We start from the raw sequence: 27,315 nt of genomic DNA on the forward strand, positions 1-27,315 counted from the left end.
AAGGAGTATATAGAGGGTCTATACAAGGGCGATGTACTTGAGGACAATATTACAGAAATTGAAGAGGATGTAGATGAAGATGAAATTGGAGATACGATACTGCATGAAGAGTTTGACAGAGCACTGAAAGACCTTAGTCGAAACAAGGCCCCCGGAGTAGACAACATTCCATTGGAACTACTGACAGCCTTGGGAGAGCCAGTCCTGACAAAACTCTACCATCTGGTGAGCAAGATATATGAAACAGGCGAAATACCCTCAGACTTCAAGAAGAATATAATAATTCCAATGGAAAAACTAGTAGAAGCCGGCCTCGGGGGAACATCAGTTTGGATTCCGTAGAAATACTGGAACACGTGAGGCAATACTGACCTTACGACTTATCTTAGAAGAAAGATTAAGGAAAACCAAACCTACATTTCTAGCATTTGTAGACTTAGAGAAAGCTTTTGACAATGTTGACTGGAATAATCTCTTTCAAATTCTAAAGGTGGCAGGGGTAAAATACAGAGAGCAAAAGGCTATTTACAATTTGTACAGAAACCAGATGGTAGTTATAAGAGTCGAGGGGCATGAAAGGGAAGCAGTGGTTGGGAAGGGAGTGAGACAGGGTTGTAGCCTCTCCCCGATGTTATTCAATCTGTATAATGAGCAAGTAGTAAAGGAAACAAAAGAAAAATTCGGAGTAGGTATTAAAATTCATGGAGACGAAGTAAAACTTTGAGGTTTGCCGATGACATTGTAATTCTGTCAGAGACAGCAAAGGACTTGGAAGAGCAGTTGAACAGAATGGACAGTGTCTTGAAAGGAGGATATAAGATGAACATCAACGAAAGCAAAACGAGAATAATGGAATGTAGTCAAATTAAGTCGGGTGATGCTAAGGGAATTAGATTAGGAAATGAGACACTTAAAGTAGTAAAGGAGTTTTGCTATTTGTGGAGCAAAATAACTGATGATGGTCGAAGTAGAGAGGATATAAAATGTAGACTGGCAATAGCAAGGAAAGCGTTTCTGAAGAAGAGATATTTGTTAACATCGAGTATAGATTTAAGTGTCAGGAAGTCATTTCTGAAAGTATTTGTATGGAGTGTAGCCATGTATGGAAGTGAAACATGGACAATAAATAGTTTAGACAAGAAGAGAATAGAAGCTTTCAAAATGTGGTGCTACAGAAGAATGCTGAAGATTAGATGGGTAGATCACATAACTAATGAGGAAGTATTGAATAGGATTGGGGAGAAGAGAAGTTTGTGGCACAACTTGACTAGAAGAAGGGATCGGTTGGTAGGACACGTTCTGAGACATCAAGGGAGACCAAGAGATGAATACACTAAGCAGATTCAGAAGGATGTAGGCTGCAGTAGGTACTGGGAGATGAAGAAGCTTGCACAGGATAGAGTAGCGTGGAGAGCTGCATCATACCAGTCTCAGGACTGAAGACCACAACAACAACAACAACAACAACATCACAAGTGTAACTTGTCTAAGCTCATGGTGCTAAAGAAAAGAACTAAAAAGATTGCCCAATGTTTGTCCTCTACATGCAATCTCAATGCCTTAGGATTTCATTAAAATCCCTCACAGCCATGGCTTTCGTATTTTGAAATTTCACTCATCGGCAGGCACACTAGTGGAATGCGTATATTCCAAATAGAAGTAATATGTGTTATATCAGCAATTCAGTATATACCAAGTAGTTATTTTTCACATACAGCACGATAATTTATGATAAGTTGAAAGTGATTACTCTTTTGAAGTATTTAAACAAATTCTATTGTAATATTGTCTATTAAAGTAACTTTTTTTCCCTTAGGCACCATGCGCAATCAATGGTACTGTTGTGCCAAAATTCCTGCTTGGAGATGCAGCATATCCCCTACTGCCGTGCCTCACGAGACTGTACACAGGGACTGTATCACCCTCGAAGAAGGAAGTTTTGGTGTTTATTTGAGCTCCACCAGAACTGCTGTTGAGAATGCCTTCGGTAGGCTCGAAGCTCAATGGAGGTGCCTTGCCAAATGCATAGATATTAACATCAATTTGTGCCTCAACTTGTTGCTACATGTTGTGTATTCCATAACATCATTGAAATGCACAAAGATCACTTCAGGGAAAACTGGCTAATGAAGTGGACAGGGGAAAAAATGTTCCATCAACCCAATGAATATACTTACACAGAAGTTAACCAAGATGCTGAAAGGATGAGAAACTGTCTAAAAACATATTGTGTTTCCATGTATCCATTAAGGAGATCTCAATTAAGATTTCGGAAATACGGAAGCGTTCAATCCCGCCCGTCTGCTTTGACCCGTGACGTCACAAATATGGCGGAAACAACCGTAAACCACGTTTCCAATATGAGGGACATAAAGTCGTTACACACACATTATGAGGACGAAAATACATTGAGAAACCAACACACAAACATTCCACAAAAATCCTAATGACACTAACGGGACAAGCGTGGGAAATAGGGAGCTTTTGGGTGGGGACAAACTAAATGCTAAATATAAACAAATTTAGACACCCACCTCCATACAAAACCACACAAAACGACGAAAAAAACCGACGTCACAAAACTCCCCAAATACCACTAAACACAGTATCATCTGGAATCGGACACTTCTATTGACCTATATAGCTCAACAGCAGATCCCGATTCCACAAATTAGGACCTAACACTTCCCTCGACTTACGTAGCTCAAAAACGCCTCCCGATACTAATACCAACATTTGCAGCCATACATTGCAATCAAACACTTCCCTTGACCTGTTGTCCTTAGTACATCTCCACATACAGCCGTCCCCAATCCGAGATGCCGTAACTTTAAGTAAGCCTCATTTCTTCACGACATACCGAACACTTCACGACTTCATCCAAAAAACCAAATAGTTGAAGAAATTTTATTAGAGACAACGCAATGTCTCCCATCGTAGCCAACAGCCGAGAACTGTTGACCCTGTCAATCATATCCACACATACCAAAGACATAAAAAAAAAAGCAATTTACCAAAATTCACACACGATGCCACACTCGCAAACTAAACCAAAAACATCACCTAACACACCGCCAGAGAGTACCATCGATCGCATCAAAACGCCACCTACAAACATGCCACTCTCACAAACTAAATTCTGCGCCTTCTAATAATTTCCGGGTATGCAGCCGGATGCCGTCGACATTCTGCCACGATATTTCAGCCCAGAGATGTCTGGCCATCATCAGGTGAGTACACAACTACTGAAGAGCCCAGGTGCAGTCGCGGTATTTATGCTGATTCTCGCGCACGTGTTAACTTGCGCGGCATAGCCGAGTTGTACGTGCTGCCCTCGGTGGTGAAAGTAAAAGATCATCTAGTCATTGAGTATCGAATGATTCTGTCTATTCCGCTGTGAATGTATAATTTTAATAACAGGATTCCAATTTTTATCCAGTTGAAAGCCGTTGTCACGATTTATAAGATTATTGGCAAGACGTATTTCCACTGATTCCTTGCTTACGGAATCCCAAAATTCGGAAACCGGAGCTAAAATTTTTGTTCCATTGTATTCCATTGAATGTCCCAATGAAATACAGTGCTCTGCTACTGCCGATTTTGACGGTTGCCGCAGACGGGTGTATCTTTCATGTTCTGTACATCGTTCATGGACAGTTTTTGTCGTCTGGCCAATATATGCAGAGCCACATTCACAGGGAATTTTGTAGACACCTGCTTTCTTCAGTTGTAAATCGTCTTTAACGGATCCAACCAGGGCCCAGTTCTTTGCTGGTGGACAGAAGATAACCTTGATTTTATTCTTCTTCAGTAATCGGCCTATTTTCGACGACACACTCCCGCCGTATGGAAGAAACGCAGTTGATTTAAAGTCATCATCAGCGTCCTCAGTGCGCTGCTTCTTGTTATAACAGTTGCGCATGGCCTTTCTTATTTGGCGTGAAGTGTAGCCATTCTCTTTAAAAACCTTCTCCAAGTGTTCTAATTCTGCGTGGAGGTTTTCATCGTCCGATATTACATGCGCTTGATGTATTAAGGTACTCAGAACACCGGCTGTTTGTGCTGGGTGGGGGCAACTTGACGCCTGGAGATACAGATCTGTGTGAGTCGGTTTCCTGTACACAGAATGTCCTAATGACCCATCATTTTTACGGCATACTAGCACGTCTAGAAATGGTAAAGTGCCATCTTTTTCAATCTCCATCGTGAATTTGATGTTCTCATGTAAAGAGTTTAAATGATGAAGGAATTTCTCCAGTTCCTGTCTGCCATGAGGCCATACAACAAAAGTATCATCTACGTACCGCCAGAAGACCGTAGGCTTTAAGACAGCAGACTCAAGTGCTTTCTCCTCAAAGTCCTCCATAAAGAGATTAGCTACCACAGGGGACAAAGGGCTCCCCATGGCGACGCCGTCTGTTTGTTCAAAGAATTCGTCCTTGAATAGAAAGTACGTTGAGGAGAGTATATGTTCAAACAAGGCCGTCATTTCTGCACTGAATAAGTTACCAATAAGATGTAACGATTCCATTAAAGGCACTTCGGTAAATAGTGAGACCACATCAAAGCTGACTAATAAATCCGAGCTGCTAAGCTTAACTTCCTTCAAGCGACTGACAAAATCCTCAGAATTACGTATATGGTGGCAACACTTACCCACATACGGCTTTAGTAGTGAGGCCAGATATTTTGCTGTAGAATAAGTGGCAGCACCAATATTACTCACTATTAATCGTAGTGGGGCACCATCCTTGTGTATCTTGGGAAGACCGTAGAGTCTTGGTGGTACTGCATTGCGTGGTCTCAATCTCTTGAAAACTTGTTCAGGTAGAGAACAGTCGTTCAAAAGGGTAGCAGTTTTCCTTGATATTCGGCTTGTTGGGTCCTTTTCAATTCTGCGGTACGAGGAATCATTTAGCTGACAATATATCTTCTCGTTATAGGCTTCCCTTGTCAGAAGAACTGTGGCGTTACCCTTATCCGCAGGCAGTACGACTGTGCTAGTATCTTCTCTGAGGCTGCGGACAGCAGCTCTTTCAGCTGGCGAGATGTTACTCCGTTGTGGCGCACATTTCAGCAACGTTCGGCAAGATTCACGTCGAATTTTGTCTGCATTATCCACAGGGAGACGTCTAATGGCTTCCTCAATGGAACTGATGAAATCCATTAAAGGCAGTGAAGCAGGAGTAGGGGCGAAGTTTAAACCTTTCGCAAGCACTGACATCGTCGCATCGTCAAACGATTACTCCGTAAGGTTCACCACGGATCGTCCAGAAATAGCTTCTTGCGGCTTTTGTGTTACGAGTTGGCTAAACTTCGCACTTTGCCTGTTCGTACTGTTCCTGTGAGCCCAGTCTGCCTTGGCCCAGGATACACCGTCAATCCAGTCCCAGCTAAAGGAAGAACATCTTGCTGCAATCTTCAGATGTAAATAATATAAATTCCTGGCAACAGCGTCTAACTCACGACGCGTATAACGGATTCGTTCTCTTAATAAAGCCAGACTCGCCTTGTGTTTTATATTGTTGGCGGCCACACTATTAATAAAATGAAGAACTCTGGCGAAAGTTGGAATCAAGTTATTGTTTCTACATTTCAGTAAAAAATTTAGTGAACACAGCAACCTGGCTCTTTACTCGCGTAATTTATCCAGTACGTAAAGGTATTTGATGTGACTTCTGAAATTTTCCCGGCGTATTTGTTCTTCTAGTAGCAGACCACTGTATTTCATTGGGACATTCAATGGAATACAATGGAACAAAAATTTTAGCTCCGGTTTCCGGATTTTGGGATTCTGTAAGCAAGGAATCAGTGGAAATACGTCTTGCCAATAATCTTATAAATCGTGACAACGGCTTTCAACTGGATAAAACTTGGAATCCTGTTATTAAAATGATACATTCACAGCGGAATAGACAGCATCATTCGATACTCAATGACTAGATGATCTTTTACTTTCACCACCGAGGGCAGCACGAACAACTCGGCTATGCCGCGCATGTTAACACGTGTGCGAGAATCAGCATAAATACCGCGACTGCACCTGGGCTCTTCAGTAGTTGTGTACTCACCTGATGATGGTCAGACGTCTCTGGGCCGAAATATCGTGGCAGAATGTCGACGGCATCCGGCTGCATACCCGGAAATTATTAGAAGAACAAATACGCCGGGAAAATTTCAGAAGTCACAAATTCTGTGCCGTCATGACGTCACACACCACAACAGCCTTATGTCACGGGTCAAAGCCGAAGGGTGGGATCGGATGCTTCGGTCGACCCAAGATTTCAATAAGCACATTGTAATTAAGTGTGTATAAATACTTTTAAATCAGATCAAATTTGGTAGTTATGAAATGAAAATGTACAATTTCAATAACTTTTTTTTTATTTGCTGTGCTTCAGTTTACAGTGTACAAAAAGCTCACTGTCTGTAACCGGAGGTGGATGGGGAAGGGGATCGGGTTGGAGAAGGGGTGGTTGGGTGGAAGAAACCAGCCTGTGGGGAGAATTGTGGGCTCGAAGTATTCTGCCCTCTAATGGCGTGAAGGCCACTTAAAAATGAGTTTACTGTTTTGTCCCTTCCGCACGCCTACTTTGGATATTCTCCGACAGCGGCTTCTCACACTGTCTGTCTTTCTCAAATTATTCTCATAACCTGTAACATTTTACAGAAATTAGCACAGTATTGATTATGAACTTTTAATGTTAAAATTTTATTATAAACAAATGCACAGTAATGATGGCAATAAACAAAACAAAATTTTAATTATTTTGTAAGCAATTTGGAGTTTGTAAAGGGACAATTCCACATCAAACAGCCATACAGTTTTCAAAATTTAATTTGTTACCTGAATCTAAAAAAGTCATATTTTACTGTACTGCAAAAATTATTAAAAATCACTAAATTTCTTGTAATGTAGTTAAACTTGGGACTTCTGTAAATGAGGATGGAGAACACAATTGGCTTTTATATTTCAGTCATAGTTGTTTCAATTCTAAAGTTTGAAGAGCTGAACTTTATCTTTCACTTGAACTTCAGTCAGTCTAGCGTTGTTTTTTTTTGTTTAGGAAGTATTAAATATGCAGCAAATTCACAATAATAATTTAGTTTTTCACCAGTGACACAAAACATGAAAAAGTGTCTTCTCTATCTCAACAATATTAACTGTGTTTATTCTAGGTTCCAAATAAGGAAAACCTATAAAAACATCCAGTTGCCAATAAAACAATAGGTAATATGTAAATGACCATGTTTAAATGTTGAAGATGTCTGTGGATCATATGGGAAAACTGAGGAGGATGACTGCAAATAGACTGAAAGAAAGATGATAAGACAGAAGGAGATGGGGAAAAGATTGTGTATACGAGTTATATAGGGAACTCAGCAGAGGTGTTCAGAATTGAAGAGCAAGCTATATCCTAGATTGAACTTTAACAAGCTGAATAGGCCTATAAGTGATTTACAGCTAAAAGTTTAAGTATTTGCTTCACAAACATATTAACACCAGAAGTAGACATTAATGGTCAAACATTGAATGGAGTAAAGTGCGTAAAATTCCTTGGGGTACAGCTGGATAACAAGTTAAAGTGGAGTAAACACATAGATAAACTAATCAAGAAATTTAGTTCAGCAAGTTAGCTATTAGAAGCATCTCCCATTGTGTTGACCTAAAGACAAGTGTGTTGGCTTTTGCATATTTTCATTCCGCGTTGTCATATGGAATTATCTTCTGCGGAAGTGCACCTAAAGTAAATAAACTTTTTTTGCAACAGAAGCGAGTGGTAAGAATATTGTGTAAAGTGGATTAACCATACATCTAGCAGATACCTTTTTAAGGACCTCGGAATACTTACACTCACTTCCCAGTACATATACTCCCCAATGGGCTCTGTTGCTGACAATAAAGATCTTTTCTAGCGGTATTGTGTCACACAGAGTTACAATACAATGCTGGAGAGGTACTGGGCACTAGGCGATGATCATCACTACCAAAATACCCCAAGGAGGGTGAAATGGAAAAAGAAGCAACATTCATAGATATTTTCATCATGAAGAGAACTGTCTTGTTAGAGCAAATTCAATGTTTTCAAAACAAAATGTGTGCAAAATTCAGAGTTCTTGTAAAATGTTTGCTGTCCCTTCTGTGACAAAGTTTTAATGATGATTAACAACTCATTTTGAAAACTTTAGTTATTTATATTTTAACAGAAGTTGCACCAATGAAATTCTTTATTTCTATGTTTACTTTTTATTTTTCACCTTTTGACTGCTGAAAAATGTAGTGCAACTATCCCAACTCTGATGGTGAAATTCCACATAGGTACTCCCTTTATCGATTTGAACAATGTCAGTTAAATACACATTCATGCCAATGCCCCACTACATTAACGCTTTGTACAATTCATTGTAATGAACAGGGGACTACCTCCCAAAAATATATAGGCCTATAATTTTTTTTTGAGAAACCAATAGTATGGCTTTGCACCAAAATATGAATGAACACTAAGCAAGCATGACAACTGGAGTATGATATCCCAATCTCCCTCAACCTGTTCCACTGAAACCTTGGTTTTGAAACCAGTGCCGCTTGTAATGTAGCCCGAGATCTAGGTTAGCTCAGAATGTGTGAATTTGGCTTTGAGTTAGTGAAATAAATTTATAATACTGTCAACAGAAAAATTATAATAGGTAACAGTCACATAAATTATGATCATTTTATGCTTATTATGCACATACACTACACAAAAACAACGAAAAATGCAAGTCGCGGGAGGGGGGGGGGGGGGCCACAGATGTACAATGACACCATGAAGACATCCACTACTGCCTATCACTCACAAAACTCATTTTCAACAGGCAACCTTTCAAACGTAAGCAGCACTCACTTTTTGCTGGTTGCACACACCGTAATATTCGGCAAGTCATGTGGAGAACTGTTAATGCACCCTCATGTTGCGATTCTTATGTTGATGTTTGACCGTGTGTGCAGATTCTGTACAATAAACAAATGTACAATGTAGCGTTTTATTTATGATATTAAGTATAAAAGTAGCGAAACTGCTGTACCTTCTCCACATGGTGTACAATCTTCACTGCGTTCTAGCAATAAGGCTCACAGCCTCTCGTCAAGGGTACTTGCCATTTCATCGTAAAACGGAAAATCCGAACGATCATTACTGCTTATAGTATTTCGCTTCTTGGCGTCGTTGAAGTCTCTTCAAGATTTACACTTAAATCTGAAATAGAGTAACAATGCACGTTACATCCAATTTAAAGGCAAATAAAGTTTTTAGATTTAAATCACGCATATTATCATCATTTAAAAAGTAAACCAACCTAAAATAATCGGGTGTAATATACATACACCAGATCACTTAAGGTTCGTTTACTTTTTAAATGATGATATTATGTGTGATTTAAAACTAAAAACTTTATTTGCCTTTAAATTGGATGTAACGCGCAATGTTACTGTATTTCAGGTCAGCCATGGCTTTCGGCAGCAAAGCAAAAAGATCCGCATTCCTGAATCTCTTGCCATCCAACAAATGTCTTGTGTTTTTCTTCTATTAGAGCATATGGATCACCTGCTACTCTTTCCATTATTTGCTTCGGTCATATTTCCCGACATTTCACAGATAACAAGAAATGCAAGCCCAATGCCACTTCAAAATCGGTTGAGCGTTTACACAGTCGCTTGGCGCTTGCGGAACTGAAAAATGGAAACCTACCAACTAGAAGCGGATTTCCAGATTCGATTGTGGAGTGTTTACATGACCAATCAGAAGCGGGACTCGAAAATCGATTTAGGAATTCCGGTTTTGGGAGCCCACGTACGTGCTGCTATCTGTCGTCGATGTAGAAGAGATTCGTGGTTAAATTAAACGCCGCCAGATGTGCTCATAAGTTACCATACTTTACTTTTGTATATACTTGTAAAATAAAATCATAAGTGTGACTGAATGTTATAAAATGTAACATTATTAACAATTTTTTTATAAAATACAATCTGTGGCAAGTTGAAAAGAGAAGATTTTATTTAAGAATTTAGAAACGTTGTAACTGTTCTTGTAATGTGTATCACGAATAACATTTTTAAGTAGGACGTTCTCACCTACCAATGTACTTCTGTCTGTAACTTGTGCTCCCCTGAACCCGAACGATTTGTTTGGGTGGGGTGACATGCAATGAAATTTGTGGAGGGGGGTGTGTAACCACGTCTCTCTACATTCGATATATTAAGGATGATGATGTTTGATACACTGAGTGAAATGTGTATATAATGTAGTCCTGCCATAATACGCGACTTGCGCTGTGGATGCCGAAGCGAGCGGATGCTCCTAGCTGACGCTACCGAGGCTATTCCTTTGTTTGCGGTTGTGTTGCAATCGGCTGTGCGGGTTCACGCATTTGGCTTCTCGCCTTGCGTGTTCTCGTTCACCGGTGTTTCCTTTTTCCTTCTAGGTTCGGATCAGCCTGCTAGGGACTCAGGTGGCAAAATCCACGTGGCGTGACCCCACAATCTGAAAAGCATAATCTGTCGTCTTTTCTAAAAAAGCAAAGTTGTCGTGTTGGGGTCGCGACATGGAGGAGGAGCTGCAGGGAGACGATCGCTCCGGCGAGACACAGGGCGCGGCGGATGGCCGTCCAAGGGAGGTCTCCCTAACGGCGGCAGCATCTGACCCGCCATCACCGACGAGGACGACGAGCGAGAGTGCTGCACGTGGCCGCCGTGATGGCGCGGAAATTCCCGCGAACGCACGTGGCCGCGCCCGCACACTCTCAGGACGGCGGCGACGGCCAGAGCCGCCGGTTCCCCTAACAAAGGAGGAATTTGCCGCCGCCATCGCGCGCCTGACGGCAGAGGAGAGCTTCAGCTGCATGCAGCGGCTGGCCACGGGGACAGAAGAGGTCAGGGCGGAGGTACTATTGAGACTCCAGTCCTTGGTGCCCGTGGACATGCGCGCGCATGTCGTAACTGCCACGACAGCTGCCGTGCCAGCAGTCACGCCGGCCACAGAGGCCACCACGCCATCGCCAGCGTGGAGTCTGGCAGAACCGGACAAGCCTGCAGAGGTCGAGCAAACCTCACGGAAGCGCCCAGCCCCGGCCGTAGAGGACACTCCCTCCCCACAGGCAAGTTCCGGTCGCGCCAGGCGGAAGAAGAGGGCGCGCCGTAGGACGACCACGTCACCGAGGCAACCCGATGGAGAAGGCTTCATCGCACCCTCCCGGCGCCATACAGCGAGAGCCAGGGCGTTCGAACTGGTGACGCCAGAAGCGGTCCAGGCTGCAAACCGGTTCGCGGGCCTGCCGGAAGTAGCCGAGACCGACGGGGACGGGACACAGCCGACCACGGCGACGAAGCCGCCCCGCCGCATATCTCTGTTCAGTTTCCCGGGAGCTATACCGAGCTGAGGGACAAGCTGTACGCTGTCGCAAAACCGCGAAAGATGATCGCGGGCAACGACACGTACAAGGTTCGACCAGACTGCATAGAGGACCACGCGAAACTCATGCAGCTCTGCGAATCCGAAAAGTGGCACTGCTTTACGCAGAGCACCGATCAGCTGAAGCAGCTCAACGTAGTCATTCGCCACCTGCCAATGAAGATGGAACCGGAGTTCCTACAGCGGCAGCTGGAAGAGATCGGCTTCCAGACCCGCGACATCGACTTGATGAAGTCACCCAGGACCCACAGGGACATGCCCTTGTTCCTAGTGGTTCTGGTTGACAACATTGACAACCAGAAAATTTTTCAGGTTGACAGCACTGCCGACTTTGACGTAAAAGTCGAACCACTCCGTGCAAAAGGCAGGCGAGCCCAGTGCTTCAACTGCCAACGCATGGACCATGTGTCCAAATTTTGCAGGATGCCGGAGCGCTGCTGCAAATGCGGAGAGCAACACCAGTCGCGTGACTGCCCCACGAAGAAAGAAGACCGGCCGACGTGCTGCAAGTGCGGCGGGGACCACGTCGCGTGCTGTCGCCTTCAAGCGAGGGAAGCACGCCAGCCGCGTAAACCCGGGCCGCAGCTTTGCGGACGTAGCTAAGGGGAAGCCGGCCGGCCCCTCCGAGCGGCCTGGGCCGCCCGCGGGGGAGGCCGCACCGGCACTGCAGCCGTCGCAGCTGCCCTCGCCGGCGGTGCCGCCTGCGGTCGGGGATGTCGGCTTGCCGGCGCCCGCGGCTGCTAGGATGGTTGCCGCCCGCGCAGGGCGTTCTCAGCACACCGCTCCGCTGCCGACTATGGGAAACGTCGCGATGGAGTCGAACCTTCCCGAAACAGTGAAGGATGACACCACCGAGCTGGCCGCGATTCTGCAGTCGCTCAACCAGCTGATGACTCAGCTACCGGTGCTCGTGGGAGGAGTGACGGCGGCCCTCCAGGCCACCGCCGGGAGAAGCCAGCCCTAATATGGATAACGACCATATTTATGGGTCAACCATTTGCACGTTCAACGCTCGGGGTCTCCACCCCCAGCAGGGCGAGTTTCGCCAATTCCTACGAGACGAGGCTGTCGACATCTGCCTTGTGCAGGAGACCTTCCTCAAACCCGGGGTCGACGTGCGAGCAGCAAACTTTTGCTGCTACCGAGATGACAGAGCCACCCATGGGGGCGGCACTGCCATCTACGTGAAGAAGTCACTGTGCCACCACCGAGTTCAACTGCCGGCGCTCAACGCCCTGGAAGCCACGGGAGTGGCCGTCGACACCACCGCCGGAAACATTCTTTTCGTGTCGGTCTATCGGCAGCCTAGCAGACCGCTAGACGAAGCCGACTTCGACGTCCTGCTGTCGCTGGAGGGGCGAGTTTTCATTGCCGGGGATTTCAATGCGAAACACACCGAATGGAACTCGCGAACTGTTAGCCGCAGCGGGCGCCGCCTCTCCCGCGTTGTTCACCGCAACGGCGCGATCACCGTGGGGCCGTTTGACCCCACGATCTTCCCTGCACAGGGACAGCCCGACGTGCTCGACATTGCCCTTCTGAAGGGCATCGGGCACTTCGCGACCGCTGAGACGCGGAACGCTCTCTCCTCCGACCACGTACCGGTCATCTTTGGTCTCGACGTGGCCGGAACTTCTCTTCCAGACAGCCGTCCGAGCTATCGCAGGCTCGACACCGAGCGCTTTCGGATGAAAGCGCTCGAACTGCTCGAGGACGCGCCAAACCCCACCATGGTAGGGGCAGACGCCGCCCTGGCATTCTTCACCCGAAGAATACTCCGAGCAGCTGAGGAAGCCACGCCGAGACGTCGCCAAGGAACACGAGACTTCTCGCGACAGCTACCGCGCCCTATATTGGACGCGATCACCGAGAAGAACCGACTGTTTCGTGAATGGCAGCTCGCTCGCCTACCAGACACGAAGCGCCGATTAAACCGCATGAGACGGGAAATCAAGGCAGCAGTCGAGCATCACCGGAACCAGGAATGGGAAGACCTTGTGTCTACCCTCAATCCTGAGTATGGCAGTGCATGGAGGGTGGTAAAGTCCTTCCTACGCCGGTGACAGCGAATACCGCCTTTACAGGTCAGGAACGACTTCGCCAGCGACCCCGACGCGAAAGCCAGCGTCCTGGCTGACGCCTTTGCAGCCAACTTCACACCGGTGGCCGACGTCATCGACGACGACCACATGCGGCGAGTCCACGAGCAACTGCCAACCTTCCGCGCCGCAAGGGAGGAAGGCGACGTTATCGAGCCGATAATGGAGGAGCAAGTTGCGGTACAACTTCGCTCGCTGAACCCCAAGAAGGCCGGAGGCAGCGATGCCGTCACAAACCTCCTGCTGAAGAACCTTCCACCGGGCCTACACCGGCAACTTGCCGATGTATTCAACGAGATTCTCCGATCGGGTGACTACCCCTCTGCGTGGAAACACGCGGAGGTCGTGGCCATCCTGAAATCTGGCAAGGACCCACGCCAGGCATCGAGCTACCGACCCATCAGCCTACTCCCATCCCTCTCGAAAGTTTTCGAGAGGCTGTACGCGAGAAGACTGATGCGACACGTCACCCAGGAGGGCATCATCCCGGACGAGCAGTTCGGATTCCGAGAAGAGCATGCCACTTCCCACCAGCTGTTGCGGGTGGTAGAACCGGCCATGAGGGCACTGGAGACAAGGGAATTCCTTGGCGCAGTGTTCCTCGACGTCTCCCGAGCGTTTGACTCGGTGTGGCACGACGGTCTCGAGTTCAAACTCTTTGAGCAAGGGATACCGACGTCTCACATGACGTTGCTGCGGTCGTACCTGTCCGAACGAACCTTCCACGTGAGGGCTGACGACGGTACGTCCACAGACCGGCAGATACGTGCAGGGGTGCCGCAGGGGTCGGTTCTCGGCCCCTCGCTGTACTCCCTGTACACTGCAGACGCGCCGAAAGTGGCAGGAATCGAACTGGCGCTGTATGCTGATGATACAGCCCTGTTCACGCGCAGCATGAATGCCCAGGTGCTGAGAAACCGCCTCCAACGCGGGTGTGACGCCTTGGGCTCATGGGCAACAAAGTGGCGGTTGAAATTCAACGCCACAAAAAGCCAGGCAGTCGTCTTCACTCGAAGACTTCTGCCGCCAGGGCTTACGCCGCTCCAAATCCTGGGAGAACCCATCCCATGGAGTGGGACGGCAAAATACCTGGGGGTTACCCTAGACCGCAGGCTCACCTGGAAGCATCACATCCGTGATGTGAAAGGGAGAGCAGTTGGACGCCTCCGCGCCCTGTATCCACTGCTAAACCCGCAGTCGACTTTGCCACCGCATCACGGCATCACGCTTTACCTAACATTGGTTCGCCCACTGTTGGAGTATGCGGCCGAGGTCTGGGGGAAAGCCGCAGATGCTCACATTGTGACTCTGCAACGGATACAGAACCGCGCCCTGAAGACTGCTATGCATCTTCCGAGGCGCTTTTCGACGCGCCAACTCCATGAGGACACCGGAATCCTGCCTCTTCGAGAAAGGTTCCGCGCCATCGCTAGGAAATTCTACGAGAGACGGAACACTCCCGTAACCGGCTCATCCGTGGACTGGGCCAACAACCACATCACAGGCCAACCACGCGCTGGCCTGACCTGCTGAGGGATTAGGTTTTACTAATCCCCCAGCAGAGTGTGTTACTTTTTCTCTTACAGGTCACACCAGCATGGAAAATTCGACAGGTGTGTTAATATATTTTTCTTTTCTCTTCCACAGGAACCGCAGGAATGACAAATCTGTCTAGACTGCACCATTCTCGAGCCAAGGATCGGCTCGTCTTTACAGCGTCAGCGTCAGATCTGTACGCACCAGAGCGGCCTGAGCTAGCGAGGCGAGCGCATCGCTGCCGTTGCGCGCTCTTAACTCGGCCATTGAGAGCTCGCGAAGAGGTTTCTGTGCTGTGGGAGCCGCGGAGAGCAAATTGTCGTGCGTTGTTTTCACAACGTGTGCAGATTGTCGTGTTCCGCGCCTCACAGCACGGGAAAGAAGGGTTCGCAGAGGAAACCTGCCGTTACGAACGGTCCTTCGGTTGCGCAATTCACTGAGTCTGCCGACCATGCAAGGAACTCCCGAGAAGACGAGTCGCGGCCTGTCCCCCCTTTGTACATCAAGTGTAAAGGCGGGTAGACAGCGCTGTTCGACACCATGACGAACTGCGCTCGGAACAAAGTGGTCTACGAGTCTGTCGATACAGACTCGCTGATCTGCGTTCGAGCCGCAAACGTGGCCGACCACAGGGCGATCAAGGTCGCAGTGGCCGACCACATCGTCGACGCCCCGCTGGCGCGTGAAAAGGCACCTTCCGTAGGAAGGATGAAGACGACCAAAGCACTCCTCAGGGGGCTACCTTGGTGCTGTGACGAGGCAGCGGTCCGGGAAGGGCTGCTGCGAGCCGGATTTGGTGGTGCAACCGCAAGGCTGCACAACCGGACCAACAAGAAGAGGGCGCCGCTCTATGCTGTGACCGTGCATACGGTCGACGGCGGGAGCGACATCTTCGACTTGCGGAAGCTGCTGGGCTTCCCGGTGACGTCAGAGGCTCTCCCGACCACCACGGACCCCCAGCCCCAGTGCTTCAGGTGCCAGGGCGAGGGCCATGTTGCGAAGTATTGCCGCAACGCGGTGCGGTGCGTCAAGTGCTCAGGGGAGCACGACAGCCGCGCCTGCGACCGCGGCAGCAACGTTCTGCCGACCTGTGTCCGGTGTGGCGGCCCGCACGTCGCCAGTTGGTGCAGTTGTGCGGCTTTCGCAAGCAGCAGCCGTGCCGGGGGCGTCGAGGCGGCCGCAGCCGCACCGACGCAGCGGAAGAAGCGAAGACGACGTCGGAAACGGCGTAGGGCGCAGAACAGCCCGGCGCAGCAGAGGGACGGTGCAGCAGCAGCCCCACCTGCCAGGAGCAGGGAAGACCGCTTGGAAACGAGCGGCCAGGACGCAGCCCGCGCTCCCGAGAAGATACGTGACCTCGAACTCGGCACCGCCGTGAAGGAGGCCACCGCAGCCCTCAGAGCCGTCATTGCGGCAGAGAGGGTTGCCTTCGCAGCCGCCGTGGCTGCAGAGAAAGAAGAGGCCTTGAGGCAGCTGTGAGCAGTCTTCGCCCGAGGCCCCAGCGCAGTAGCACCTGCGAACACTCCCGCGACCTCGCAGAAAGACGTCCGCGCGCCTGAGCCAGCGGTTGCCCCAGCAGCACCGCAGGTGAAAGGTGCTAAGAAGAAAACCGCCGCCCCAGCTGAACCGGTGGCAACGCCGACCGCTACGGGAGCGGGTCCCGCCACGGATCGAGAAGCCAAAAGGGCAGCCTTTATCGCCGAGTCGCGAGCGAACGGCAAAACTTCCTCGGATGCTGAACTGACGCAGCTCTTCGAACAAACGGAGCTCTTTGAAGCTACATTGCGAAAGGGCTGCGGCGTGCGGTAGAGGAGGATGCTGAACTGTAGCCTCGCTGCCGTTCTGCACCAGCCTGATGAAGCTGCACCAAATCTGCGACGACAAGGCGCAGCAGAGGGCCTAACAGCAACGCATGTGTTGCCGCTCCGAACTCTTACGTTACATGGAGGAAGCCACTGCGGCCGGCCCAGGAGACTACAAGCGAGCCCAGCCGCAGCACCCAGACTGACTCAGCTAACAGACACGCAACACATAGGTAACGATGTACGATACCTCACGCTAACCGACCTCACCTCGCATGCTCTATCGCAGCTAGCAAGCCGCTACTGCCCTTACTACCCATCCTACTGTCGCAGAGGTTTTTTTCCCTTGGCGCTGGCCTTGGCACTTTTTTCCCTCTGCCCTTACAACCGTTACCCTTCGATCGCTTTCGACCACTTCTATCTCCTGATGGACCGTGTAAATGAGTAACCTTACCCAGACGCATGGACAACATCACAGCCTGCATCCTGTGACGCCTGATTCAAAACTAACATTCTTACGGAGGTGACAGTAGAACTTTTGGTTTGGTCACCACGTTGGTGCGGGCGTGGAGGGGCGCCATCCTTTATTATTTAGATTATTTAGATCTGTACCCAGACGTGTATGTGCACGGCCGCCTGTATTAGGGGCCGGAGGACTGAAATGTGGAAACGTTACGCTAAGGCGTACCGCATGGTTGTGACTTTAGACTATAAGGTAGCGAACGGAAGCAGTTGTTTACGTACTTTCGCAGTGTCTGTTTTCAAGTAGTCGCGACTACAGTTGAAGATATAACACAGTGTAAGTATACAATCCTGTGAAGTCTGTAGTGTTTTTACATGTATATGTGCAAGTGTGCTATGTGAACGACTTTCGTCTACACAATTGCAAGAAAAGTTCTACAATATTCTAGATACAATTTGAAAATAAAGTTTTGAATTCATAAGTTTGGTATCAGAATCTTCTCCTAAGTGATTTTGTGTTAATATTATGAATATTTCTACACATTTGATTCTGTTTGTAGACTTGGGTTTCGTGATATCCAAGCAGTAGCGAAAAAAAACGGTCCACTCAAATTCTCATTTGCTATTTTTACATAATAGTATTTTGATTTAAGATGTTAGCAATTAATTCATCATTCTATTTGCAGCTGCCAGAAAAATGTTGTGTTCCTGGTTGCAACAGCAACTACAAATCCATCAAGGAAGAGGGTTACATCTCAGTGTGCAGATTCCCTACTGAAGAGGAAAACAGAAATCGATGGACAAGAAATATCCCCAGAAAGGACTGGACTCCATCAAATAGAAGTGTTGTTTGCATTAAACATTTCGAAGAATGTGGTGTATGAAGAGTGGAGATTTACAAGGACTCTGATGGGAACTGTCACGAGTTTCCTCGTCAAAGGTCATCGCTTTCACCAGAAGCTGTGCCAAAAATATTCCCTGGGTCACCATCGTATTTAAGTAAGGTGCAGCCTCCAAGAAGATGTGACGCAGAAATAAGAAGGAAGCGTGCACGCCATGAAGAGGAGGAGAAGAAGAATTAAGCCATACTAAATGAGGACATTATTGCAAATTTTCAGTGTTTGTGTGCTGAGTACCAGGATAGAAAAAACAGTGTAGGAAAGTGGAGTGTTAGTGTTAAAGCGAATAAGATATTCTTTTATACTATAGATTTTTCTGAATACATTCCTCAAGTCAAAGCGAGTATGGAAATTAATGACAAACTCATTTCAAGTGTGTGTGTGAATGGTTTTATTTTTTCACATGAGCAGCTCAGCTGGATTTTTACCTTCCTCACTTAGAGTAACCAGATGGTCACAAATTGAAAATATTTTGAGTAGAGTTATCAACTGTGATAGCTACACACCCACCTTTAGTTCTCTTTTAAATGAATTAAAGAATATTGTAAAGAAACTTACACTGCATTCAGAAGCTAATCCAAATTGCTGTGCCACACTCTTGTTTCTGTTGGAACAGATAGATTTGTTGGCAATAAATAAGCGGACATATTCGGTTGATATGATGATGCATGCATTTATCATCTACAGCCAATCTCCAGCACGCTATGCAGCACTCCGGTCAAGTGGATTACTTACTTTACCACATGTGAAACACATTCGGCAGCCTTCATCTTCACTGAAGATTTGTCTGACCAATAAATCACAAAATGCCAATTTTCTTAAAATTGTTGTGGATAAATTAGATGAAAGAGAAAAGTTTGTAATTTCCTCGTGTCTGACTGTTGTTGTTATTATATCAGATAACAACAGAATTAATAGGAATATGTTTTCACTATTGGTAAAAAATTCCAGCAGTCCATATTCCTTTCTGTCATGTGGTTCCCCTGTATTTGTAATGTTTGACACTGTTCATTTGTTAAAAAGTATTAAGAACAACTGGTTGAACCAGAGGGACAGTGACAGAACATTTAAATTTCCCCATTTTGACTCAACATCCAATGATCTGCTAATGGCAAAATTTTCAGATATTGAGAACCTATACAAAAAGGAACTCAACCAGCTTTTGAAATTAGCTCCTCAGTTGACTCACAAGTGAGTGTATCCCAGTAGCTTAGAAAGACAAAATGTCACTCTTGTCTGCAATATTTTTAATGAGACAACACTTGCAGGCTTAAAAGCTGAATATGGTGAAAATTCAGGAACTGTATGCTTTGTCGAAATCATTCACCATTGGTGGAATATTATTAATGTTAAGAACTGTACAAAGGGAATTCACAAACAAAATGTATTGTCTGCCTTTCACTAGTGCTTCCGATGACAGGCTTGAATTTCTTGACAAATTTTTGGCTTGGTTAGAGAGATGGAGGGCTTTGGACACTATCAGTTGTCTGACCACAGACACACATCAGGCACTGTATCAGAGTACTTCTGTTATTTCAGAAGTTGTCGAATATTCTTTCAGTGGTGTAGGTGTGCAGTATCTTCTCACGGGAAAACTACAAACTGATAATTTGGAATCAAGGTTTAGTAGGTATCGTCAGTTATCAGATGGAAACTATAACGTTTCTATAACCCAGGTATTTGAATCTGAAAAGAAGTTGCGTATAATGGGTGTTTTGGGAATAAACTCTGCAAAATATGGCCCAGTAAAATTTTCTCCAGAAATAATGAATGACGTAAGCATCTCAGATGTAAAGTCTACGGATGATGACGTGAATTCGTTTGTAAGTGTTTTGAACAACATAGCCAATGAAACTGTTGATGTACACCAATCTGTGCTTCTGTATGTTTGTGGTTATGCAGCACACAAAACAACACAATTGCTCTGTTGTACAACATGCACTGATTTTGTTTTAGGCACACGCACCACAGATAAATATTTTGATAACCTTGTCTGAAGTGGATTGACTGTGCCATCAGATATTGTTTTGGAACTTGGCACTTTTGTATATACAGTTATGCAGCTTTTAATATCTGAAGAGTATGAAACAAAATTCCTCACTTGTCAAAATCAAAAGCAGTTACTCCTCAATCTGGTTGGCCAAGGAGTTGAATCACATGTTTCTCTGCAAATATTTGTAACAGATTCGTGTCTCTGTGGAAGGCCGCTTACCGATATCTACAAAAAGCTGGTTTCCATTATGTGTAACGTATTGTTAAATAATTATACCAAACTCCAAAATGATCATTTAATATGTTCCAAGAAGGAGGGAGTTAATAGAAAATTAAAAACATTACATAACTTTTGACACAAAAGTATGAAATTTCTTTCTTATCCATAACCTCAGTCCTTAAATGCTCCAATTAGTACTGGCAAGGAGGAGGTGGCCACTATGAAATAAAATTTAATGCAGTGATAAATTTCAGTGCTTCTTATGCAAATCCAACAGCAACGTCCTCAGTTCATTCTGACTCAGAAAGATGTGTGAAAGTATTTAAATAGATTGTGTATCACCTGTGATTAAAAAAAAAAGTCTAACACAACAATGCACAAAAAACATTCATTAAAAAAATTATTATTATTATGGCTCCTTCATATATAAAGGTATGAAAGATATGTTGCAGCTGTCAGAAACTTTTATATTAGTTTGTCTCTTATATAGGAAGAAACATGATAATACATTTCAAATAAGAGACTGAAATAATTGCAAGTCTGCAAATAATGTTACTAGGCACCTAACAAAATTGTTTGCTGACCTTGTATCTCCAAATCTCGGGTAAGAAACGTCATAATATACTGCTATGAAGCACATGTGAGTTATTGTAAAGTTCATCGTTGCAAGGAAACGGGAATAAAATGCGTAATTCCGACATAAAGTCGGCGTAATACTGCGAGAAATTAGCTTTTCTAGGTTACTGTGTTATTTATAGGGACCAAAGCTACAAAAAATGAAAGTGACTGCGTATTTATATCTGACACGTCGTCTGCATTCGACGAAATCTAAACTTCAGTCTGGGCGTAGCTGCTCACGCTAGCCGGCCCACTGACGTCACAGGCTACGGCGTTGTCTGCTTGACGACTCCGGCCTCTAATACAGGCGGCCGTGGTACGTGTATGTGAAGTTGTGACCGCAGAAAGATGTACGTTTTCGTGACAATGGAGGGATTCATGGGCAAGCTGTAAGAGTCCAGGGCTGTGCTTCCTAGGTGAGAAGAAGCGTGCCCATTACTGCCAGCCAGCTGAAGATGTTACTTTGTAACTTGAAATAGTGCCTAATTTGTTTATGCTAGAGATTTAACATTGCGTACTGGTAGTTGTTATCCCCTTTGGCTGTGTTAAAAATTAATGTAATTAAGTAGTTACCGTGTTTGTAGTAAATAATGTTGTTTGTAAAGCACATTTTCACCCTTTCTAGAGCTACACGTCTTGTATCTTTTAATCCACACACAACATTACACTTTTCACTCATAAACAATGTGCTCTTTAAAAAATGCGCACCGCTTTATGCATCGGAGCCACCACAAGAAAATGGGCAGAGGGAAGGAATTCGAGATAAAGCATGCTTTGGTTGTATATATGGCTTCTGCGGTACCCCACATCTGCGCTAAAGCACATGTAGCAACAAGGCCATGTAAATGCATGTGAACTGCACCGTCCATACATCTCATTAAACAGATGCACTCTAAGTATGTGGCGGTCATCGACCACCGGAATAGAGCAGAGTGGTATCTCTTCGCACTGTCACGCCCTTAAGGACGCGGGTTTTGGCGCGCACCTTTGTGCAGTTGTGTTTATGTTTCGACCTGTGATGCTTGCGAGGCTTGTTTATGTGTGTATATGTGTAATTGTGCAATTAGAATAAATATGAGTTTCATACAAGTGGTGTTCAGGTTATTACAGCAGCTAAGCGACCTGATTCCCATAAGTGTCATAATTGCCGACGGTGGGTGAGTGTGTCCCGGTCACGAGTGCGGAGGAAGGGTCGGTAGAGGTGACGGGGTTCATGACAGAGGACAGCCTGTGGGGACAGGGCTGGGTGGCGAGTGTGGGTGGCTTCGGTAGGGATACGGGTGGCTACGGTGTCATTTGAGGTCTGGTGGAGGAAGGTACCAGTTTGGGAGATTGGAGGGTCGGGTTGTGGCATTCGACCTGTGTGTGTACAGAGTCCCGGTAGGCATCCCAGTTGGCGTGGGACTAATCGTGGACAAGTTTAGGAGGAGGAATGGGGTGGGGATGGCGACCGTGGGAGATAGCGAGGCGGACGGGGACACGGTCACTGCCAATTACGTTGAGGACTTCCTTGGTGGTGTGCTCCCGGGAATTTGGGAGAGGCTAGGATCGTGTCAGGAGTGGTTTTGGATTGAGGTCGGGTGTTTTTGGCAGGGGAACCAGGTCTCCCTGGAGGGTGACGATAAACCGATGCCACAGCTAGAGATCGGCAGGAGCACAGCTGTGGTCCTCGAGCTCCCTGGCAATCACGTAGGTGGAGAAGGTGCCGTCAATGTGGGCCAGGAAATCGTACGGGATGGGGGTACGAGAGTGGATGTAGATGGTGACACGTGTGACAGTAAGGGTGGGGAAGAAGAGGTCGAGAGTGAGACACTTGGCGGGATTGTCGAGGAGAGGTCGGGGCCAAACAGAGAGGTGCTTGAGGTGGCCGAAAGTAACCCTACCATGCACCAGGAGGTACAGGTTTTTGGTGCAGTGGAGGGCGCAAGGGTCTGTGGAGATGGAGAGACGGGGTTGGAGTAAGGTTTCATTTAGGATGAAGGTATCCACGTGGTGTCGATTGAGGGTGTGGAGGAAGAGGAGACTGGGTGGGTAGCGAGTGGATTTTATGCTAAAGGATACTGTAGTGTCATCGTGCCATGATAGGGGAGAAGGTGAAGTAGGTGGTGAGGTGGAAGATCCAACAAGCAGTGAGGGCGATTTGGGAAAGGATGTGAGGGTGTTGGAAGTGGTGGATGTTTTGTAGGACAATGGTGACAAAGGGGATGAGTGTTCATAAACAAAGGAATGCAGGGAAGAAAACAGATGGTAGATGTATATCATGTCCATTAATATTTCGAATGTAGTGTTAAGGATAATGCTTGTTTGAGTCCTAGTACTTCTGTGAATAAAAAAGAAAAAGAAGGCGTACAAAAAAAACACAGTTGACATATATATGAGTTGTATCTCAAACTTCAGTCGATCTGTATAGGTCAACTGCAGTACGGGATACAGATTAACATATGTCGATATCTTGATTTTCATTAGCATCAGTATCCCATTCTTCAGTTCATCTATGTACGGGATACAGATTTTACAGGTGTTGCTTCCTTTGCCTCTGCTACTACTAGCATTCTTTTCTTACATACTTAGTATTATTAGTGAAGGTGAAAAGACCTACATACATAATATTTGTATCACTACTTCAGTTTACCTATATAGCTCAACTGAAGAATAGAATACTAGTGCTAGCGAAGGCAAAAACTAGCGACATAGATAACATGTGTGTCCTGTTCGTCAGTTGACCTTTATTGGTAAACGGCATCAATATTACATATGTTGCTTTTATCGTCTAGCTAGAATCAGTATCTTGTACTTCATTTGACCTGTATAAAAACTCCTTTGAAGGTATTACAAACAAATCTGCAGTACGGTCATGGGCACCCGCATGGCACCATCCTATGCTAACCTACTCCTGGGCCATCTAGAGGAATTCTTCCTAAAAACCCAGAATCCTAAACCCCTCACCTGGTTCTGATTCGTTAATGACCTCCACCTCGGAGATAGCTACATCAGTACCTCCATCCGTATCAAACCTACTAACCACCAGCAATACCTCCACTTTGACAGCTGCCACCCATTCTCACTGAAGCCTTCACTGACCATAGTTATCCCCCCATCCTTGTACAAAAACAAATCTCCCGTGCCTTATCTTCCCAGTCTCCCACCACCTCCCAAAGTCCCACAGTCCGGCCACAGAGGAGCATTCTCCTCATAACTCAGTACCGTCTGGGACTGGAGAAACTGAATTACATTCTCTGCCCGGGTTTAGATTACCTCTCGTGCCGTGAAATGAGAAATGTCCTTCCCACTATCCTTTCCATCCCTCTTACCGTGGTATTCCGCCGTCCACCGAACCTACACAATAAACTCGTCCGTCCTTACACAACCCCTGCTCCCAATCCCTTACCTCATGGCTCATACCCCTGTAATAGACCTAGATGCGAGACCTGTCCCATACATCCACCTACCACCACCTACTCCAGTCCAGTCACTAACATCACCTATCCCATCAGAGGCAGGGCTACCTGTGAAACCAGTCATGTGATTTACAGGCTAAGCTGCAACCACTGTGCAGCATTTTATGTAGGCATGACAACCAACAAGCTGTGGCCAAAAAACAAGTGGACCACCCTGTTGCTGATCACACTTGTGACTGACTTCCTTCAGGATAATGACATCGCTCGACTAGAGTGGCCAGCGTGTTCTCCAGACATGAACCCTATCGAACATACCTGGGACAGATTGGAATGGGCTGATTATGGGCAACATGACCCACCAACTACTCTGATGGATCTACACCGAATTGCCGTTGAGGAGTGGGACAATCTGGACTGACAGTGTCTTGATGAACTTGTGGATAGCATGCTACGATGAATACAGGCATACATCAATGCAAGTTCTGAAAGTATTTGTATGTAGCCATGTATGGAAGTGAAACATGGACGATAAATAGTTTGGACAGGAAGAGAATAGAAGCTTTCGAAATGTGGTGCTACAGAAGAATGCTGAAGATTAGATGGATAGATCACATAACTAATGAGGAGGTATTGAACAAGATTGGGGAGAAGAGAAGTTTGTGTCACAACTTGACTAGAAGAAGGGATCGGTTGGTAGGACATGTTCTGAGGCATCAAGGGATCACAAATTTAGCATTGGAGGGCAGCGTGGAGGGTAAAAATCGTAGAGGGAGACCAAGAGATGAATACACTAAGCAGATTCAGAAGGATGTAGGCTGCAGTAGGTACTGGGAGATGAAGAAGCTTGCACAGGATAGAGTAGCATGGAGAGCTGCATCAAACCAGTCTCAGGACTGAAGACAACAACAACAACATCAATGCAAGAGGACGTGCTACTGGGTATTAGAGGTTCTCATGTGTACAGCAATCTGGAATACCACCTCTGAAGCTCTCACTATATGATGGTACAACATGCAATGCGTGGTTTTCAGGATCAATAAACAGGGCGAAAATGATGTTTATGTTGATCTCTATTCCAATTTTCTGTACAGGTTTTGGAACTCTCGTAACCGAGGTGATGCAAAACTTATTTTGATGCCTGTACATTATCAGATTTCGAAAACTTTAGGGTCCATAAGAAATGATAGGTTGGGTTTTACTGAAACATACCGTCAAACAGTGGGTGTAGTAAACCAGTTATCTGAGTATGTTAAGCAATAAAAAAGTACCCAGACTATAATGGAAACTAATATGTCAAACTTGATGCAGCAAGTTGACAGTTTCACTCGAGCAAGGACAGGAAATAAACCAAACACTGTCTCTCCAAATTGAACAGTTTAACAAAATACACTCCTGGAAATGGAAAAAAGAACATATTGACACTGGTGTGTCAGACCCATCATACTTGCTCCGGACACTGCGAGAGGGCTGTACGACCAATGATCACACGCACGGCACAGCGGACACACCAGGAACGCGGTGTTGGCTGTCAAATGGCGCTAGCTGCGCAGCATTTGTGCACCGCAGCCGTCAGTGTCAGCCAGTTTGCCGTGGCATACGGAGCTCCATCGCAGTCTTTAACACTGGTAGCATGCCGCGACAGCGTGGACGTGAACCGTATGTGCAGTTGACGGACTTTGAGCGAGGGCGTATAGTGGGCATGCGGGAGGCCGGGTGGACGTACCGCCAAATTGCTCAACACGTGGGGCGTGAGGTCTCCACAGTACATCGATGTTGTCGCCAGTGGTCGGCGGAAGGTGCACGTGCCCGTCGACCTGGGACCGGACCGCAGTGACGCACGGATGCACGCCAAGACCGTAGGATCCTACGCAGTGCCGTAGGGGCCCGCACCGCCACTTCCCAGCAAATTAGGGACACTGTTGCTCCTGGGGTATCGGCGAGGATCATTCGCAACCGTCTCCGTGAAGCTGGGCTACGGTCCCGCACACCGTTAGGCCGTCTTCCGCTCACGCCCCAACATCGTGCAGCCCGCCTCCACTGGTGTCGTGGCAGGTGTGAATGGAGGTACGAATGGAGACGTGTCGTCTTCAGCGATGAGAGTCGCTTCTGCCTTGGTGCCAATGATGGTCATATGCGTGTTTGGCGCCGTGCAGGTGAGCGCCACAATCAGGACTGCATACGACCGAGGCACACAGGGCCAACAGCCGGCATCATGGTGTGGGGAGCGATCTCCTACACTGGCCGTACACCTCTGGTGATCGTCGAGGGGACACTGAATAGTGCACGGTACCTCCAAACCGTCATCGAACCCTTCGTTCTACCATTCCTAGACCGGCAAGGGAACTTGCTGTTCCAACAGGACAATGCACGTCCGCATGTATCCCGTGCCACCCAACGTGCTCTAGAAGGTGTAAGTCAACTACCCTGGCCAGCAAGATCTCCGGATCTGTCCCCCATTGAGCATGTTTGGGACTGGATGAAGCGTCGTCTCGCCCGGTCTGCACGTCCAGCACGAACACTGGTCCAACTGAGGCGCCAGGTGGAAATGGCATGGCAAGCTGTTCCACAGGACTACACCCAGCATCTCTACGATCGTCTCCATGGGAGAATAGCAGCCTGCATTGCTGCGAAAGGTGGATATACACTGTACTAGTGCCGACATTGTGCATGCTCTGTTGCCTGTGTCTATGTGCCTGTGGTCCTGTCAGTGTGATCATGTGATGTATCTGACCCCAGGAATGTGTCAATAAAGTGTCCCCTTCCTGGGACAATGAATTCACGGTGTTCTTATTTCAATTTCCAGGAGTGTATTTAACTAATGGATTTCAGAGAAAAGGCCAAA

The 27,315-nt window shown here is 46.7% G+C and overlaps 1 protein-coding gene across 1 annotated transcript in view; it reads left to right on the forward strand.

The window, feature by feature from the left end:
• Positions 1 to 10,511, forward strand: part of LOC126295068 (forkhead box protein L2-like) — a 63,021-nt gene extending 52,510 nt beyond the window's left edge. The window contains exon 5 of the mRNA XM_049987314.1: positions 10,462 to 10,511. Coding sequence (XP_049843271.1) covers positions 10,462 to 10,511 — 50 coding nt within the window. The remainder of the gene's footprint in view (positions 1 to 10,461) is intronic.
• The last annotated feature ends 16,804 nt before the right edge of the window (positions 10,512 to 27,315 follow it).

Source organism: Schistocerca gregaria, chromosome 11 (assembly GCF_023897955.1).
Source record: "Schistocerca gregaria isolate iqSchGreg1 chromosome 11, iqSchGreg1.2, whole genome shotgun sequence".
Taxonomy (NCBI): Eukaryota; Metazoa; Arthropoda; class Insecta; order Orthoptera; family Acrididae; genus Schistocerca; species Schistocerca gregaria.